The sequence below is a fragment of the Gossypium hirsutum genome, chromosome A05 (assembly GCF_007990345.1).
Source record: "Gossypium hirsutum isolate 1008001.06 chromosome A05, Gossypium_hirsutum_v2.1, whole genome shotgun sequence".
Lineage (NCBI taxonomy): Eukaryota > Viridiplantae > Streptophyta > Magnoliopsida > Malvales > Malvaceae > Gossypium > Gossypium hirsutum.
Window position 1 is genome coordinate 86,276,709 of NC_053428.1, and position 18,369 is coordinate 86,295,077.

Genomic DNA, 18,369 nt, shown 5'->3' on the forward strand with positions numbered 1-18,369 from the left:
ATTTCATTGTTCATGCATTGAGGACAATGCATCCCTTAGATTTGGGGGTGTGTTGTGTTGTACATATAGTATATCATAGATAGATGCTTTAACATTCATGCATTTTGTCATTCATTTTGCCATTACATACAAATGCCAAATAACTGCTAAACTATGATGAGTATATTGATATCAGTGATGTTCGATGAGGATAATAACTTTTCGACTAATCTAGAAAATTGTGGAAGTCGATTAAGCATGATTAGCTTAGGATAGTTGTTTGAAAATTGATTCCTAAAAGTAGAACAACTTAAGTATCAATGCAATTAAGTCTGTAGTAGGATTCTTTTAATGCATTTAGAATTTCTTGATCTTAAATTCAATAATTTGATTATAAATGATAAGGAATACCTTAGCAATAGTTTACACTCCAATGTTTGAAACTGTTGAGTAAGTCAGCAATGCATTGTTTGCTCCATTGTATTATTGATCAAACAAATGAGATAAAAAAGAGTGGTTATAGAAAAAAAAAATTTAATTTAAGGACAGTCCATTGTAGTAATAGGCTGATTAGTTAATGAGGTAGTTGTTTGCCAAATTAAACCCTCCAAAATAGATGTAAAAGTTAGCTTTATTGACATCAAATACATATGGATTGTCACGTGGATGCCACATAAGCAATTAATTAATTTTTTTAAAATTAAAAAGTATAAAATATTTTTTATTTTAAAAATTAATTGATTGTTGACATGACATTATGTAAATGATATGTCAGAAAAGTTAACAAGCATTAATTTTTTTATTAAATTTAAAATAATTTGATAAATAATGTAAATTAAAAAATTAAAAAAGATAAATATTAAATGAATATTAAAAAAATTAAAATTGAAGTACAAAATAAATTATTATGCATTTCATAAAATATTATCTTTTATTGTGTAATCTTTGCATTGAGAAAGAAAATGATTCTTGTAATCCCAAAGAAGTTGCATGAATTAAGGGAATTGGCATCATTATGTTTAATGAAAAAGTCAAAAAGTTTCCTAACCTACCTTTTTTTTTTTAGAAAAAAGCTTGGAGATTATGTCCACTAGTTTGGTTTTTTGGTAAAAAAAAAACCTAATCTTTATCTACTAATTTTTATTATCTACAAATATTTTTATTAGAATTTAATTAATATTCAAATAGCCACTTAGACAAATTTGCATTCAATTTTATTCGATCAGAGCATTAGAAGAAAACATTCGAATTTATAACCTTTAAATTGCGGTAATAATAACCATGTTAATAGAATAAAAAGTAAAACTCCTACGGCTGCACAAATTGAATTTAATGTAATTTAATTTAAATTAACATTAAATTCAATTTTTAATATTTATCATGTTTATTTTAATTTATATATTCAATATTTTTATCATTTCTCCTAATAATATTATTTTCAATCAACTCGTATTTTATTAAAGTAATAAATATTTTACTATTTTATTTAACGACATAGTAATAAATTCAAATTTTTAAAAATCTTAATGTTATATATTTTAGTAAATTCAATTTATAATAATGAAATGAAAATTATACTAAAAATTCAAAATCATGATAGTGAATTGTATTTTTATGAATTATATCATCATAAAAAAACATTTAATTTAATAATTAGTATGAATTTAATTCTAATTCGATTCATATCGATAAAAAAATAATCCTCTTATTAAATGTACGGGAAGAAACTATGCTAGATCTAGACAATTGTATAAAAAAAGTAATTAGTATATAATACTCAACGCAAAAGCGTTAGTTCAAAGACGAAAATACCCTGAACCTTTTCTCATATTTTCTCCGTTCTGCTATTGGTTGCCGCTCGCTCTTATTAATTCCCCCTCACCATAATTTTCCCTCTGTAAACCATAACGGCCAAACGTCTTCCGTTGCCGTTAAAACCAAAATCGCAAACGATCTTTAATGCCGGTCGGTAACGTCGTTGATTCCATGCCTTTCTGCGCTTTCACTTTCTTTGCTTTATCTTTGATAACTTCTGTTTTAAGAACCTTAAATTTCGAGGGATTATTATTATTTTCTAATTCGAATTTTGAGAAAACTTAAACTTTCTTAACAACATACAGTTTCTCTCCTTTAATGGTAAGTAACTAAATGCAAAGATTTTCTTTTCAGTGTATCGACTTCGTGAATTTACTATATTGATTTTTAATTTAAGTCTTTGGGCTTTTCAGGAAAGAAAATTTTGACCGTTTGAAGGTTTTTTTTTTTTTGTGTGTGTGTGTGTGACTATTTTTCACTGGGTGTGTTTGGTTGCTGAGAAAGTTGAAGTGGAAAAGGAAGCTTTCACCGAGTGTTTTCTCAACTCTGTTCCTAAAATTCAAATATTTTCTTCTGATTTTTTCTTGGTAAGCTAAGGCAATCATTAACAGATTGATTTCAACTCTATTGTTTTCTATTTAGTTTTTATAATTTACTTAAGGTTTTTCGTTTTTCCTTCATAATGGTATTAATTTTTTTTTATTTGATGATCACTCAACCCTGGGATCCTTGTTTTTTGTCAGAATTTTATGAATTTTATTTTATTTCTTTATTCTTCTTAAAGGTCTTTTTTTGTTTTTTGGTTAATAAAAGGTTTCTAAGGAGTCGAAAATGGTGGTGAATTTAGATTCAATCTTAAGCATTACTCTTGGCCAATCTGTTTCATATACATAATTTTGTTTCTTTAAATCATTTTGCAGGCAACTGAAATTATTTTTTAAAACAATTATATTTATATTTTCCTAAAAAAAAAAGGTATATGTGATGTGAGCCAGCTTCAAGTGGGTGTAGGATATAAATACTGTTTGATACCGAGACATTAGAATTTTTTCTGATCTTTTCGTAGGTATAAATATTAGGCATAAATTAAAGTTATTGTACTGTATTCAGGTTCTTATTTTCCTTTTGAACTTTTATTTTTTATTTTCTGTCTTTTGCCAAATCTTAATTACTAATGGTTCTTTTTTTTATCTTGGTACCCTAGTTTCGGCGTTTAGGTTTCTCATAGCTTTGTCCCAGCTGATTTGGATTCGGATGTAAGCAAATGTCAGATAATGTGTATCTTGAAATGAATATATTAATTTTCTTATAGTTTTTCATGTATTCAGTATTTAGAGGATAATATATCATTCTCATATTTTAATACGAGTAAAACACGGAAGTTAAATCCTAATCCTTAATTAAAACTGAAGAGTCTGCCAACTAAATGAATCATAAGATCTGAGTTTTACTTTTATGGTTTTCGCATTTTAATATTGTCAATACATAACCAGTGTATGATTTCTCTATATCATGTTCTTTTTCATGATTGACATCTCAATGTTGCATATGCATTCTTTTTTCTTCTATTTGATATTCCATTACCATGAACGTGATACCAGAAAAAAAAAAGAAATTAAAACATGAGATGCCATGAAAAAACACACGACACGATTACATGAACATGTCAATATATGTATAACAAGTTGTTATATATAATAACATTTTAGATATGATTATGACATGAAAAAGATAACACGAAAACAATATAAATATCTGAATTTTTTCAGTTGTATTTCTAGTGATCTTGATGATGTTTTTTGTGTGTTAATGCCATTTACCCTTTTTACAACTCACTTTTATGGTTTATATAATTGTTTACAGGTTTATTGAGGTCCATTCTTTGAGGATTGTTATGTTATAAAAGGGATTGGGACTCATTCCATTTTCATAAGCTGTTCTAATTGATGATATATATAGAGATGAAGAAACTGTTTTTCTTCAAATCTTCCTCTTCTAGCAGTGGTAACAACAAAGTTCTTCCGGCATCAACAGATAAACAAGTTTACCAGGGGAAAACATCAGAAAGTTGGTTGACTGATCAACTTGTTGACATGGCTGACTATAGTTGGAAGCTAATGTCTGATAGCCCCAGCTTCAGTAATGCTTCTAGTCTTGTTCGGAGTCATTCTTTGTCATCAGGCAACGAGCTTGGACAACAAAATTGTTCTTCCTCACAACAGCAGTATGATCACCGATCGCGGTAAGGCATTTGGTGTGCTTGGATATGACATTAGTAATTTTTTTTTTTCACTTCTATAAATCTGATGGAGTAGCATTGATGTTCTTGCGGTTTGTTCCAGAGGCAGGGCTCATATGCCCGAGAAGAAATCCAAGGCAAAACAATGTGAAACAGAAATTATCAGTTTTGAGAGGCCGTGTTCTTCTGGTTCTTCGAGGTTGCACCATTATTCATCCGGCAGCTCTTCCTCTTGCTCTAGCAATGTGTCAACCCAAGTTATCGATCGCTATATTGACGGAGAACAGCTTCTGGAAATTAGCAAGTTAAGGAACAGTTCGACTCCTGGAAATGGTGGTCGGAGGCATCCTCGGCGAGCTCGATATACTGCACCTTCATCTCCGGCACATAGTGTCAAAGAGAAAAACAAGTCTCATTCATTTAGGGATGGTGACAGCATTCGTCTTCACTTTTCATCTAGAGATCGGGTGGAAAATGGGTTCGGGCAGGAGTCGCCATGGATGGTTGCAAAGAATGTGATTGAGAGGCTTTCGCAGACTCATGTTGTCCCAAAATCAAGTTCAAAGGGATTCAACCATCATATTCCGATCACAAATGAAGATGTATATGGTCGATACTTGAATATGCGTCCTGAGTCCAAATTGGAAATGGATGAGCCTTACAAAAATTGTTTCATTGAGGGAAACTCTGACGGTTTAAATTCTTCCGAAGATGATTCAGTTGTCGAGTTAGAAAGACGATCTAAACATGCCAAGGAAAGAGCCTTGCTTCTTTCTGAAGCTCATGAGCAGGAAAGCTTTATTTGTAACGGTGGGTTTGATGTTTCATCACTCCTTCGGTCTGTCCAGCACCTAAAAGAGGAGAAAGAAAAGCTAGCCCTCGAGGTTTTGGATCTTCAACAGTTTAGAATTGACGAGAGAGTGAGTGCTAGAAAGGAACTGAGAATGGTGAGGGAAGAAATGGAGTCACAGATTGAAAAACTAGAGAAGGAAAAGCATGAGACACAGTTGCGATTCGAAAAGGAGTTCGATAGAAGGTCAAGTGATTGGTCGGTTAAGCTTGAGAAGTATAGGTTAGAAGAGCAAAGGCTTCGTGATCGAGTTCAAGAGTTAGCAGAGCAAAACGTTTCACTTCAGAGAGAAGTCTCTTCCTTCAATGACAGGGAAACTGAAAACAGAAGCCTTACAAAGTACTCAGAACAACAACTTAAAGAGTTGATGGGAAGGGTTGAAAAGATGAACAATGAGAATCAAGATCTAATTCAAAATCTCTCTGAATCACAAGAGAAGCATAGAGCAGCAATGGAAGATGTAGCTTGCGTTATAAGAAATCTCGAAGAGAAAGAGAAGGAGTGCAAGGAATTGCAAAAGTCCGTTACCAGACTACTCCGAACATGCACCGAGCAAGAGAAAACGATTGAAGGGTTGAGAGATGGATACGGTAAGGAGATCGACAAGAAGCAATCTATGGAAAAGAATGAAAAGCAAGTGCAAAAATTACAAAGGGAGCAAATGAGGTTAACTAGAGTAGAATTGGCATTAAGAAAGGAAGTAGAGTCTTTTAGGCTTGAAGCTTACTCTCTCCGATGCGAGAATATCTATTTGTTGAATCAATTAAAGGGTAATGGAAATGAAAATATCGGATTAACCTTCAAGTTTGACAACGAACTGCAGGATCATGTATGCCGTCTACAGAATCATGGACTGTCTATGCTTAATGAGATTATCAATCTGTCTTCAAAGTTAATTGAGTTCATCAAAGGAAAACCTAGTCATCTTCAAGGAACTCAACCAGGTTTAGATAGCCAATTTATTGTTGAATCTGATCTTAAAATCGAAGGCTTTAAACGTGGAATTGAAAGCCTAAGGAGGAGTCTGCAGACAATATCTGGTTTGTTGCATGAGAAATCCGGTTTGGTTGCCTCGGACTCTCACTCAGCATCCGTGGATCCAACCATGTCAACAAAACGCAACAATCAATCTTCAGAGGTAAGGGTCTTTTTTGTTGTTGTTGTTGTTGAAATCTACGGTTGAAGAAGCTAAACACATTGAATGAAGGGCTTTTCATTGCTCATTGTTCTTCAATCATGCTCATTATTGAACTTGTGTTTTTCTTTTTTGTCTTTTTTTTTGTTTTCAAGTAAAGATTTAATGTGGTCTTTTAATCTGGTTTGGTTTTTTTCCCTTAAAACTGTGGTTAATGTGTAGTATTTTGGTTTTTCAAAAATCGAATCAAATGCTTAATAACCGAATTAAAAATTATGGTTTTTTGGGTTGTTTTGTCAGCCCTAGAGCTTATAATAACATTTGTACACTTTTCCAGAAGATTATAAGAAGTGAGCTTAAAGCAGAAACAATGATGACGAGTTTGTTGAAGGAAAAGCTTTATTCAAAAGAGGTTGAAATAGAAGAGTTGCAAGCTGAGGTTGCGGCAGCTTTGAGAGGCAATGAAATACTAAGATGTGAATTACAAAATTCAACTGACAACATTTCATGGCTAACTCATAGGTTGAAGGATCTTCAACTGCAGGTAACCTTTGATGTTTAATTCTGTGTATCAACAAAATGCTTTCTTCTTTGCTTATGAATAGTTGCTATCAATGTTACCTGGACTTGGACTAAGTGTTAATGTTGAATATAGGTATGTGTCTGATGGGATATATTTAAAACCTTTTCCTATGTTTTCCATACCTCTTTCCTGAATATGTGTCGGATATTGGTGTTAGGCACGTCCACATGTGCTTTTGACTTGTTTGCACCTTAAGAAATCCTATATGTTACTTGGACTCTGCAATTTCTTTTCTAAAATATACCTATTCGATTCTTGTGTTGGACACTTACTGAACATGAGAATAGGGATATGATATGTATATTTTTTCAAAAATTGAGCATATTCAGTTCCGATATATTCTCCTATGGTACACTAAGTCTTGGGATAACATATCTTCAAATGGAACTAACCAAATTGTGTTATGCATGTATGTTTTGCGTAGGGAAAGGGAGATAATGAGAGATAAATGTTACAAAGGGTTTGATATATTGCGGATGATGATATTTATACTTTTTAACTAGCCTGTCTAACTGATTGGATCGAAATTTGAAAGTCTAACTAGTTTGACCTTTGATTCAGTTTTATGTCACTGACTTTTTTTTCTGTTACCATTGCATTACCTCTCACAAGATATTGTTTCCTAAACATTTTGATTGGTCAAATGTGTCAAAATCCTAAACAGATACTGAAAAAAGATGAGAATGTAAGTCGACTCGAGAGAGAGTTACAAGAATCAACAAAGGAACTAACCATATTGAAGGGTATATTGGTTAAGGTTTCAGAAGAGAGAGATTTGATGTGGGAAGAAGTGAAGCAATATAATGAGAAGAACATGGTTTTGAATTCAGAGGTTAATGCATTGAAAAAGAGAATAGAAGGTTTGGAAGAAGATATACATCTAAAAGAAGGTCAGATTACAATTTTGAAAGACACTTTAAGCAATCATAAAAGTTTTGATCTTCTTGGTAGTCCCACTTCTATGCCTGAATTCTTGCTAGAATGATTGTCAATGATCGAAGAATGCACATATTTATGTTGTAATTTTGTATCTTTATATTTTATTTTTGTGTTTAAGGCATTTATGTATGTTTATTTATATTTTATTATCATGTTTCGAATCGGATTGTGTTTTGGGAGATAAATGAATTGGCTTTTGATAGCAAATAGTTTTCTTTTTTGGGTTAATAAAAACGTAAAGTATATACAACATCGAAATCTAACTAGATGTTTAATTATGTAATTAACTTTTGGGGGTAAGTTAATGCAACAAAATTATTAGGAAAAATTATCCATAAATATTTATTACCAAAACAGCTATATGGCGATTGGTGAAGCAAATCATGAAAATCAAAATCAAAATAATTCTCTGAAAGGAGAGAAAAAGAGGTAAATAGTTTGCTAAAAAAAGGAGAAAGATAAAGAGTAAAAGTTGCTAAAATGTTGGTTTGTTGAAAGCCTAAATGTTAGTCAAAACTCCCCATTAGACAGAAAAACAAATTGAAATAAAATGGAAAAGAAAATTCTAAATCAAAACCATCAATTCAAGGTTTCCTTCTGTTAAAATATTTCTCCCAAACTACCTTCCAAACTTTCTTACTCTTTCCTCTGTTTTCTTTTGTCTCAATACATTCTTCAAAAATCTTCCCTCTTTTTGTCTTTTTCATTTAATTCTTCTGTTTATCTAAACCTTTTAAATAATGGGTTTTCTGAATCTTCTTGTACAGGCTTATAACTGAAAAGATCATACAAAATTCTTAATTGTTTCTCAAGGTATGTAAGAGGAAAATGTATGTTTGATCTTTGGCTTTTTTGCCTAATAATTATATTTTGATGTTTCTATGTGATGGTTTTTTTCTTTTTTGGGTAAAATTTGATAGGCGTCTGATTTTTTTTAGTCTTTTGAAATCTCATGTTTTTGTATTTCTAGACTTTCTTTGAAAAAACAACAAATTTTGTTGTCAATCCTTAAGGCTTAAGCTCATCAATTTAATCCATTTCAATGGCTGTAGAGTTTGGCAATATGGAATTTTGATCACGGTTTCGGGTCTTGTCTTTTGTTTGATGTTTTTTTAAGGTATCAATTGATGAGTATCCGAATTATTTATTTGTTTATATTGTCCCAAATTGATATTTCTCTTGTTGTAGACAAGTTCATAAATTTGTTTGCAATTTAAGCATATAGATGTTCATAATCTGAAAATTCTAGTCTTGGAGTTTATTTCTTCATTTCATGCATTTCAAGGCATGTGAATTGGCCTATGTTACTTAACTCGAGTTTGAGTGTCGAATATGTGTATTTGGACACAGGTATATTCAGTTTCTTTTTTGAAAATTTTCATGTATTTAGAAGATTTTTGAAGGGACATATCTTCATACCAATATCCAGATATGTGTCGAACACGAATACTTCAAGAAAATTATAGTCAATGTAATATAGTTGGTTCATTGGATCTCCAAAAGCATATATAGATTGATTTGATTGCATTCTTTCTTATTATAACTGTGCAGATTGATATTTAGGATTAGAATGAGAGTTTTATAGGTTCATTTCATTGCAACTTCGCAGAAATTGGAGCAAATACTTGGGATTAAAATGAAGGTTCTAAACATATATTCTTTTCTTTTTCTTAAAAAAAAAAAGTTGCAACTGTGAAGATTAATGTGTGTTTTATACGTTAATATCGGTTTCGGGTTTGGATATATAGCAGAAAGTGGAGCAAATACTTAAGGTTACCAGAAGAGTTCCCAGTATTGATTTTTAGGATTAAAATGAAGTTCATATGATTTAAATAAAGGTTTTATAAGTTGTTTGTATTGCACCTGTGCAGATCAATGTGTGATTTATATCTGGATCATCTGTGGCAAACGAATACTTAGGGTCAATAGAATTCCTGGTATTTATTTCTGTGAACAATTTTGATTGCTGCTGTGTCATTTGTGTGAGAATATGTAAGTTATGGTATCAAGATCGTTAAAACGAATTGCGTCTCGTTGCTGGAGGCCATCCTTTGACGGTGAGAATTCTTGTAAGGCTGGCGATGCTAATGGTAGGGTTGATGGATTGTTGTGGTACAAAGATTCTGGAGAACATTATACTGGAAAGTTTTCAATGGCGGTAATTCAAGCCAACAATCTATTGGAAGACCATAGCCAACTTGAATCAGGTCCTTTGAGCTCATTTCAATCAGGCCCTTATGGGACATTTGTCGGAATTTACGATGGTCATGGAGGTCCTGAAGCTGCTAGGTTTATAAATGAACACCTTTTCGACTATATCAAGAGTATGTTATTCCTTCTCTACTTTGTTGAATATAATCATAATTTATTACTTTGTCACTTTAATTTGGATAGGTCATGATGTCTCGGCTTGTTTCGGAAACTTCATTTTTTGATAATCGTAACATGGATGACAAATGTCAAAATTGGACTCAACTCTAATCCTCTTCCCGTGCATCTAATTTCTTTTCCCCCTTCTCTGGCTCTAGTTTCTGAGTTTTTATTGCTAATGGATCTGGTTACTAACTCAAAAGCTATTAACGATGCAGAGTTTACAACCGAGAATCATGGAATGTCAGCCGAAGTTATCAACAAAGCATTTTTGGCTACCGAAGAAGATTTTCTTACTCTTGTCAAGAAGCAATGGCTAAGTAAGCCGCTAATTGCATCTGTTGGTTCGTGTTGTTTGGTCGGAATAGTTTGTAGTGGACTGCTATACGTTGCCAATGTTGGAGATTCTCGTGTGGTCTTAGGTAGACTTGAGAAAGCCTTTAAAGAGGTGAAAGCAATTCAATTGTCAACTGAGCATAATGTACGTTGCGAATCTGTTCGGGAGGAGTTGCAATCATTGCATCCCGATGATCCAAAGATCGTGGTCCTTCGGCACAAAGTATGGCGTGTAAAGGGTATAATACAGGTAAAATTATTGTCCCTTCTTGTTGGTAGTTTGTTGTTTCCATTGTTTCTTCGATTTATGTTATTTAAACACCAGTGTGAGTGTCAAATACATATATAGTCAATTCTTTATATCTATAATTCGAAAATGTGTCTAACACATGAGAAGGACTTGAATTGTCGGAGCAACATTATCTTCTATAACGATATTTTAAATGGGATTGTTGCTATATGTATTTTTATTTAGATCCAAAGAACTTTTAATGAGAATCGTGATTTGAATTACTATTTCAATTTTCTTGAATGGGGATATGACATTTTCCATAACTTACAGAAATCTAACCATGTCGGTATGAGAGAATTAGCATGTTGTATAAGATGATAGTTTTATGATGTGATAGATTGCAAGATCCATAGGGGATGCGTATTTAAAGAAGGATGAATTCAACAAAGAACCTCTATTGCCGAGGTTTAGAGTTTCGGAACCATTCGAGAAGCCGATCCTACAAGCGAAGCCATCGATATTAGTACAAAAACTGAGTCCTAAAGATCGGTTTCTTATATTTGCATCGGATGGTCTGTGGGAACTTCTTAGCAATCAGGACGCAGTTAACATAGTCAACGCCTGTCCCCGTACGGTAAGGTATCATGTTTGATTTTTGAGTTGGTTTATTTTGGCGTAAAAATGAAAGGATGATGATACACACAGGGTATTGCTCGAAAACTAGTGAAAGCAGCACTTCGAGAAGCAGCAAAGAAGAGAGAAATGAGATATTCGGATTTGAAAAAGGTGGATCGCGGGGTGCGCAGACATTTCCATGACGACATTACTGTTATTGTTTTGTTTCTTGATTCCCATCTCCTTAGCCGCGCCTCCTGCCGCCGCTTCTAATCTCTTCTCTACGCCTTCCGTCCACAACTACATACCAATTAATGCCTCCTAATACACACACACACACACATACATACATATCATCAAAGTAACACTAATCTTTAATAATTTCTTTTTACAAAATTAATTTTTATGTAAAAATATCTCATATAAATAAAAAGAAATATCATACTTTTCATTTGATATTATATAAATAAAATATTTTCTACAATTATTCATTTGTAGCAATTTTAATTACATTTGTTTATTATTCTATTTTTTAATCAAATCAAATTAAATTTATATTAATATATCTATACATTCAATTATAATGTTTGATGATATTAATAAATTCATTTGTTCTGATCATATAGGTATTATGTCCAATTTGAGTATTTTGAGTTTTCTTCTTGGAATGTTGGAATATTTTTAAATATTTATAGTGTTCCAATAACTATAAATGAAATGATGTAATTAATCAAAAGTTAAATCTTTTCATTATTAGTCAAGAGTCATATCACTTGATTTTTGACAAAATTATAACAATATTATTTGAATAGTTATAATATTGAATGAATAAGTATGGTCTTTTTAAAGACATTATTATTCAGAAAAGACACCTATTAAAATATAAGAGACATAAAAATTCTTATAAATAAGAATGAGATTTCATTTGGAAATCACACCAACAAGTTCTAATATTCTTTCTATCCTTCCTCCATTCTTTTAATATTATTAGATTATTCTATAAAGAATATTCTTTCTAGAAATTGAGTTTCTTGTTATAAATTGCTCAGTGCTTAATAGGCTATTCTCATCAGTGCAAAACGCAAATAGTCATTGGCTTCATTGTATCATCGAGGTTATTTGCTTAAAACATTTTTGCACACCGAATATAGGTGGGGGCGAATATAACCTTAAAATAGTGGCTTGATGAATGCCCTGGAGCCTTGTCCTATTTCTTTATTTTCTTTGATAGTGGCTTGATAGACAAACTTTCACCAACTTGGAAAGACTTTAAAAGAAGTCTAAAACATAATAAAGAAGAAATACCTCTTGAGGTTTTGACAAATCATCTTCATATTGAAGAAAAATATCGAAAGCAATATCAGAACCTAGATTCTGAAAATGTCAAAGTGCATGTTACGGAGGAAATACAGACTACTAAACCATCCAAGAGAAAGTTTAAACAGATTGATAGAGCACCTAAATTCAAAAAGAAACAAAAGGGTTCATGCTATCATTGTGGTAAGTCGGGACATTTCAAGAATGAATGTCGATTTTTAAAGAATAAATCATCTTCTGAGGCTGATAATAATGAAAAGTTCATTCCAATGATATTTAAAATTAATATGGCACAAGATGACAATGCTTGGTGGATTGATACTGGAGCAACCAAACATGTGTGTAAAGATAAAAGCATGCTCACAAAGTTCACATAATGTGAAAATGGCGATGTCTTGTACATAAGAAATTCTTCCACCGCAACAATCAAAGGCAAATGGTCTATTGAACTACAATTCACTTCTAGAAAGGTTTTAACATTGAATGATGTACTTTAAGTATCAGAAGTTAGGAAGAATTTAGTGTCTGGAAATTTGTTGAATAAGTTCGATTTCAAACTTATTTTTGAGGTAGATAAGTTTATTTTGTCTAAGGGAGGAATTTTTGTAGGAAAATGGTATATGTATGAGAGCATGTTCAAACTCAATATTATTAATAAGAACAAAAATAATATTTCTGCTTATATGGTAGAATCTTCTTAATTATGGCACTATAGATTAGGTCATTTGAATTATAGGAAATTGAACGACATGCATAAATTAGATTTAATTCCTATTTTTAATAATAATATTGAAAAATGCAATACATGTATGTTGACTAAAATTATAAAAAACCCTTTCCCTAAGGTTAAAAGGAAAACAAAGTTGCTTGATTTGATACATAGTGATTTATATGACATGCATAATACTCCTACATTAGGTGGAAATTAATATTTTGTTACTTTTATTGATGATTGTTCTAGATATTGCTATATATATTTATTGCATTCAAAAAATGAAATACTTGATAAATTTATAATTTTTAAATCTGAAGTTGAACTTCAATGTGAATTATTTATCAAATGCTTAAGATCATATAGAGGTAGAGAATACTATAATCCAAGTTACTTTGAATCCACTAGAATTATCCATCAAGTTTCAGCCCTTTATTCACCACAACAAAATGGTATAGCTGAAAGAAAAAATAGAGTCTTTACTGAAATGGTAAATTCAATATTATCATAGTCAAGCCTTGGACAAGGTTTTTGAGGAGAAGTTGTTCTAACAGCTTTTCATATATTGAATAGAGTTTCTAATAAGAAAACTAAAATAACCTTATATGAAAAATGGAAGAAAAGGAAACTAAACCTTAATTATTTAAAAGTTTGGGGTTGTATAGCTATTGTCAAAGTTCCAACCCATAAACGTAAAAAGTTAGGTGAAAGAGGGATTGAATGCATGTTTATAGGATATGCACATAATAGCAAGGCATATAGGTTCATGGTAATTGAACCAAATGATTCGATTTCAATTAATACTATTCTTGAATCAAGAGATGTTATTTTTGATGAAAATAAATTTAGTTCTATTTCAAGACAATTACAACCACAACAATTGATTCATTCTTTAAATAAGAATGAGATTCCATTGGAACAAGTTGATAATAATGATGACTTGTAACGCCCCGTACCCGAGACCGTTGCCGGAGTCGAACACGAGGTGTTAACGGACTTAATTCATTTACTTACACAGTTCATTTAAAAATTTCCAGACAAGCTGGCTAACTGCATCACAGTTACTTTAAAAATCATATCTCAAGTTCCAAAACTCGAAAACCGATTCCGTAAATTTTTCCTGAAAATAGACTCATATTTCCATCCACAAATTTTTTTCTAGAATTTTTGGTCGGGCCAATTAGTACAGTTTATTAGTTAAAGTCTCCCCTGTTTCAGGGTTCGACTACTCTGACCTTCATGCATTACGACTTAGATATCTCCCTGTACAGAGCTTCAATACTTATTCCGTTTGTTTCTCATGAAACTAGACTCAAAAAGGAATCCATACATATAAAGCATGACTTATAATTGTCTCTGGTTAATTTATGGTAAATTTTCAAAATCAGAGCAGGGGGTCTAGAAAACGCCCTGGCCCTGTTTCACGAAAACTTAAACATCTCATAAAATACGGCTCATATTGTCGTTTTTTCTTTCATATGAAAATAGACTCATCAATATTCGATTACATAATTTATTCACTATTTAATACCATTCCTACTATTTTTAGTGATTTTTCAAACTTACATCACTGCTGCTGTCAGCATCTATTTTAAGGTAAATTTTACCTATTTCATAATTTTCCATGAATCCATTAGTAAATTGACATACATTATTTTCAAGTATAATCACGATTAGCCATGACGTACGTAGCCCCAATAGGACCGTGATCGGCCATTCCAATGGCTAGTCTTTACCAAACATTTCCACACCACTTAATAACCATATCATAAGACCGTAATGATATACTTTCAAAATATACGAGCCATTTTCGCATGGCTATACGAATATACATTACCAAAAGATACTTAATTAACAACAAGGGTCAGCCCTATACATGCCATTATCAAAATTCAACTAAAAGAGTACCAAAAGGGCTTAGATAGTGTGGATGACTTCGACTTTGACACTCCCGAGTCTGATAGCTGACGAACAAAATCTATAAAACAGAGAATTAAAGCAACAGAATAAGCATTTTGATGCTTAGTAAGTTTTAAGTAATGAAATAATTTACAACTAAAGTATAGCGTTCGTAAGACTAAATGAATGATTTCATATACGCATATTCCCACAATCATGGTTACTTCACGCTTCAACCATTATATTCATGCACTCAGGATCGAACCTAACTAAAGGCCGGAAGGTTGTTAATCAATTAAGCGAATACTATTTAAAAAGGAATCGACCTTTCCAGTGCATATACGAAACATACCTTATCGTTTGGATTTATGAGCGTATTAATTGAAGTTATTACAGCAAGGTCGCTCATTTCCAAACCCAAGTACCTTCGGGATTTAGCCGGATATAGCAACTCGCACAAATGCCTTCGGGACTTAGCCCGGATATAGTAATTCGCACAAATGCCTTCGGGACTTAGCCGGGATATAGTAACTCGCACAAATGCCTTCGAGACTTAGCCCGGATATAGTCACTAGCACAAATGCCTTCGGATCTTAGTCCGGTTATCATCCGAATAATCATGCACATATATCAATAAATCATGACACATCCATATTTCATTTTCATTACTAAAACTCAAACACAAGACACTTATCAACCCTTACCATTTTCGGCTCAATAGCCACATACAAAGAGCATGATTTTGATTGGCTTTATAACATGATCTCTATGCACATTCGGCTACTAGTCATAAGTATAACTAATTACCCCGATATACAATTCAAGTAGGATCATTATATCACCGTTTATTTATTATGCTTATATGTCATGACATAATCAAATCATAAACTAAGTTCCATTACTCAAAGACTTACCTCGGTATCTTGGAACGGTTGTGGATTGATTACTCTATTGCTTTCTCTTTTCCCCGATCCAACTTTGATCCCCCTTGCCCTTGAGCTTAATATATATACAAGTAGAAGTATTAAATATTTTTACCAATAAGGTTTACTTGTTAATCACATTCGGCAATCACATATCAAACTCATTTTACTCATGTGGCCGATTATACTTGGTCATACATACACATAATTAAGTTATTTAACATCTAACTCACATAGCCATAGTGTACAAAATCTTAAGGTCCAAATATGAATACCCCCAAGTTCTCATGACTTAACCCCTAACCACATTCTGCCGAAAATCCTTTGAATTTCTACTAGCACACACACATATAATCAATTTGGAGACTCTATTAACCGAACATACATCCGGCAATAGTCTATAGCTCTCTCGGCCACTCATTTCACAACTTAACAAAGCTTCAATTCAAAATCATTAGCGAGTATCAATTAACTTAAGCTACCTTTAAACTTTTACTTATCACCTCATGCCAAACCATCAAAATGAACTAATTTTAATTATATAAGTACTACCAAAACCGAAACCTATGCATAATATTATTTTTATGCCCAAACCAAAGACCACATTCGGCAACTCATCCACCATTCTACCAAGCACAACCGATTACCCATTCTCTTCTTAAATCTAAATTCGGCACCTCCAAACAAAATGAGTTAAGAATCTCAACTTTCATGCTAACATAATCAGCAACCTAACACATCCACATATCTAACATGCTAATAGCATCAAGGCATCAACTAAAATTTTTAAGCTTCTTAGCCGAATCCTAACTCTCCAACAACCCCAAATCCAACCATGAGTTAGATAGAATTTAGACTAATCATCCAAGGGATGTATAAACTTCCAAAAGTAACATTGAACATACCTTAATACTACCTTGGCCGAATTTTTCTTCATCTTCTTCCTCTAGTTACGGCAATGGAGGAGCAACCTAAGCTAACTTTGGTTTCTCCTCCTACTAACCACTATTATTTTATTACCCATATCCTTTATTTTATTATTTTTAACACAAAATGTTAACATAACATATTTATAATATGTTTTAACCCATAGCATGGCCGGCCACCATCTAGATTTTGGCTAATTTGACATGCAAGTACAAGCATTTTCTAACATGCTTTAATAGGCCACTTTAACATTTGCCTAGCACATTTCTAAATTTTCTCACACAAGTCCTATTTGATAAATTTCACATACTATATACGAAATTTAAGCATGAAATTTTCACACGTGCATGTTCATATATAATAAGCATTAAATATGACTGTTAATTATTTTCTTATGGCTCAGTTTCGTGGTCCCGAAACCACTTTCCGACTATGGTCAATTTAGGGCTGTCACAACTCTCCCCCACTTAAGAAATTTTCGTCCCCGAAAATCTTACCGGTAAATAGGTTTGGGTATCGTTCTTTCATAGAGTTCTCGGTTTCCCAAGTTGCTTCTTCGATCCCGTGTTTGAGCCATAACACTTTTACTAACGGAACCCTTTTGTTTCGCAACTCTTTCACTTCACGAGCTAGGATACGAATTGGTTCTTCTTCATAACTCATATCGGATTGAATTTCAACCTCGGAGGGATTAATTATGTGCGAAGGATCAGATCTGTATCGTCGAAGCATCGAAACATGAAAAACGTTGTGAATCTTTTCGAGATCAGGGGGTAAAATCAATCTATATGCCACTGGACCAACTCGTTCGGATATTTCATACGGCCCTATGAACCTCGGACTCAGTTTGCCCTTTCGGCCAAATCTGAGTATCTTTTTCCAAGGTGAAACTTTAAGAAACACTTTGTCTCCCACCTGATACTCAATATCTCTTCGTTTTAAATTCGCGTACGACTTCTGACGATCTGATGCTGCCTTCAGACTTTCACGAATTATTTCTACTTTCTGCTCAGCATCTTTAATCAAATAAACTCCGAAAATTTTACTTTCACCGAGCTCGGTCCAAAACAATGGTGTACGGCATTTACGACCGTACAAAGCCTCGTAAGGAGCCATCTTAATACTTGATTGAAAACTATTGCTGTAAGCGAATTCAATCAAAGGTAAATACCGCTCCCATGAACCACTAAACTCAAGGATGCAACATCTCAACATATCCTCGAGTATCTGAATTATCCGCTCGGATTGACCATCCGTCTGGGGGTGAAAAGCGGTGCTAAAATGCAACTTGGTACCCAAAGCTTCTTGCAATTTCTTTCAAAATCGCGAGGTGAATCTCGGATCTCTATCCGACACAATAGAAATAGGTACCCCGTGTAGTCTTACAATCTGAGAAACATACAATTCAGCTAGTTTATCCAGTGAATAATCCGTACGTACGGGAATAAAATGAGTCGACTTAGTCAGTCTATCAACAACAACCCAAATCGCATCTTTC

General features: G+C 32.8%; 2 protein-coding genes across 14 annotated transcripts; both read left to right on the forward strand.

The window, feature by feature from the left end:
- Window positions 1–1,841: 1,841 nt before the first annotated feature.
- Window positions 1,842–9,405, forward strand: LOC107957102 (cingulin-like protein 1). 12 transcript variants are annotated; one of them, XM_041112656.1, is made up of 8 exons: window positions 1,868–2,115; window positions 2,208–2,381; window positions 2,999–3,050; window positions 3,658–4,036; window positions 4,137–6,021; window positions 6,356–6,562; window positions 7,266–7,491; window positions 8,308–9,405. In XM_041112656.1, the coding sequence occupies exons 4-8, from the start codon at window positions 3,741–3,743 to the stop codon at window positions 8,313–8,315; spliced, it is 2,622 nt and encodes an 873-aa protein (XP_040968590.1). In that variant the 5' UTR covers window positions 1,868–2,115; window positions 2,208–2,381; window positions 2,999–3,050; window positions 3,658–3,740; the 3' UTR covers window positions 8,316–9,405. The 12 variants fall into 12 exon arrangements, with proteins under 12 accessions (XP_016748014.1, XP_016748012.1, XP_016748021.1 ...); XM_041112655.1 differs by lacking the exon at window positions 8,308–9,405 and having other exon boundaries at window positions 1,866–2,115; window positions 6,359–6,562; window positions 7,266–7,740; XM_016892528.2 differs by lacking the exon at window positions 8,308–9,405 and having other exon boundaries at window positions 2,999–3,060; window positions 7,266–7,740.
- LOC107957103 (probable protein phosphatase 2C 38) lies at window positions 8,136–11,595 on the forward strand. Of its 2 annotated transcripts, XM_041112657.1 has the most exons (6): window positions 8,136–8,353; window positions 9,150–9,182; window positions 9,412–9,864; window positions 10,129–10,496; window positions 10,876–11,112; window positions 11,184–11,595. In XM_041112657.1, the coding sequence occupies exons 3-6, from the start codon at window positions 9,540–9,542 to the stop codon at window positions 11,364–11,366; spliced, it is 1,113 nt and encodes a 370-aa protein (XP_040968591.1). In that variant the 5' UTR covers window positions 8,136–8,353; window positions 9,150–9,182; window positions 9,412–9,539; the 3' UTR covers window positions 11,367–11,595. The 2 variants fall into 2 exon arrangements, with proteins under 2 accessions (XP_040968591.1, XP_016748024.1); XM_016892535.2 differs by lacking the exon at window positions 9,150–9,182 and having other exon boundaries at window positions 8,137–8,353.
- The last annotated feature ends 6,774 nt before the right edge of the window (window positions 11,596–18,369 follow it).

Bases quoted from the DNA above. Each gene is read 5' to 3' on its own strand.
- LOC107957103 (XM_041112657.1), top strand. From the start codon at position 9,540: ATGGTATCAAGATCGTTAAAACGAATTGCGTCTCGTTGCTGGAGGCCA. The intron at 10,497-10,875 runs GTAAAATTATTG...ATGATGTGATAG, and splicing joins GTGTAAAGGGTATAATACAG to ATTGCAAGATCCATAGGGGA. The intron at 11,113-11,183 runs GTAAGGTATCAT...TGATACACACAG, and splicing joins TCAACGCCTGTCCCCGTACG to GGTATTGCTCGAAAACTAGT.
- LOC107957102 (XM_016892525.2), top strand. From the start codon at position 3,741: ATGATATATATAGAGATGAAGAAACTGTTTTTCTTCAAATCTTCCTCT. The intron at 4,037-4,136 runs GTAAGGCATTTG...GGTTTGTTCCAG, and splicing joins CAGTATGATCACCGATCGCG to AGGCAGGGCTCATATGCCCG. The intron at 6,563-7,265 runs GTAACCTTTGAT...AATCCTAAACAG, and splicing joins TGAAGGATCTTCAACTGCAG to ATACTGAAAAAAGATGAGAA.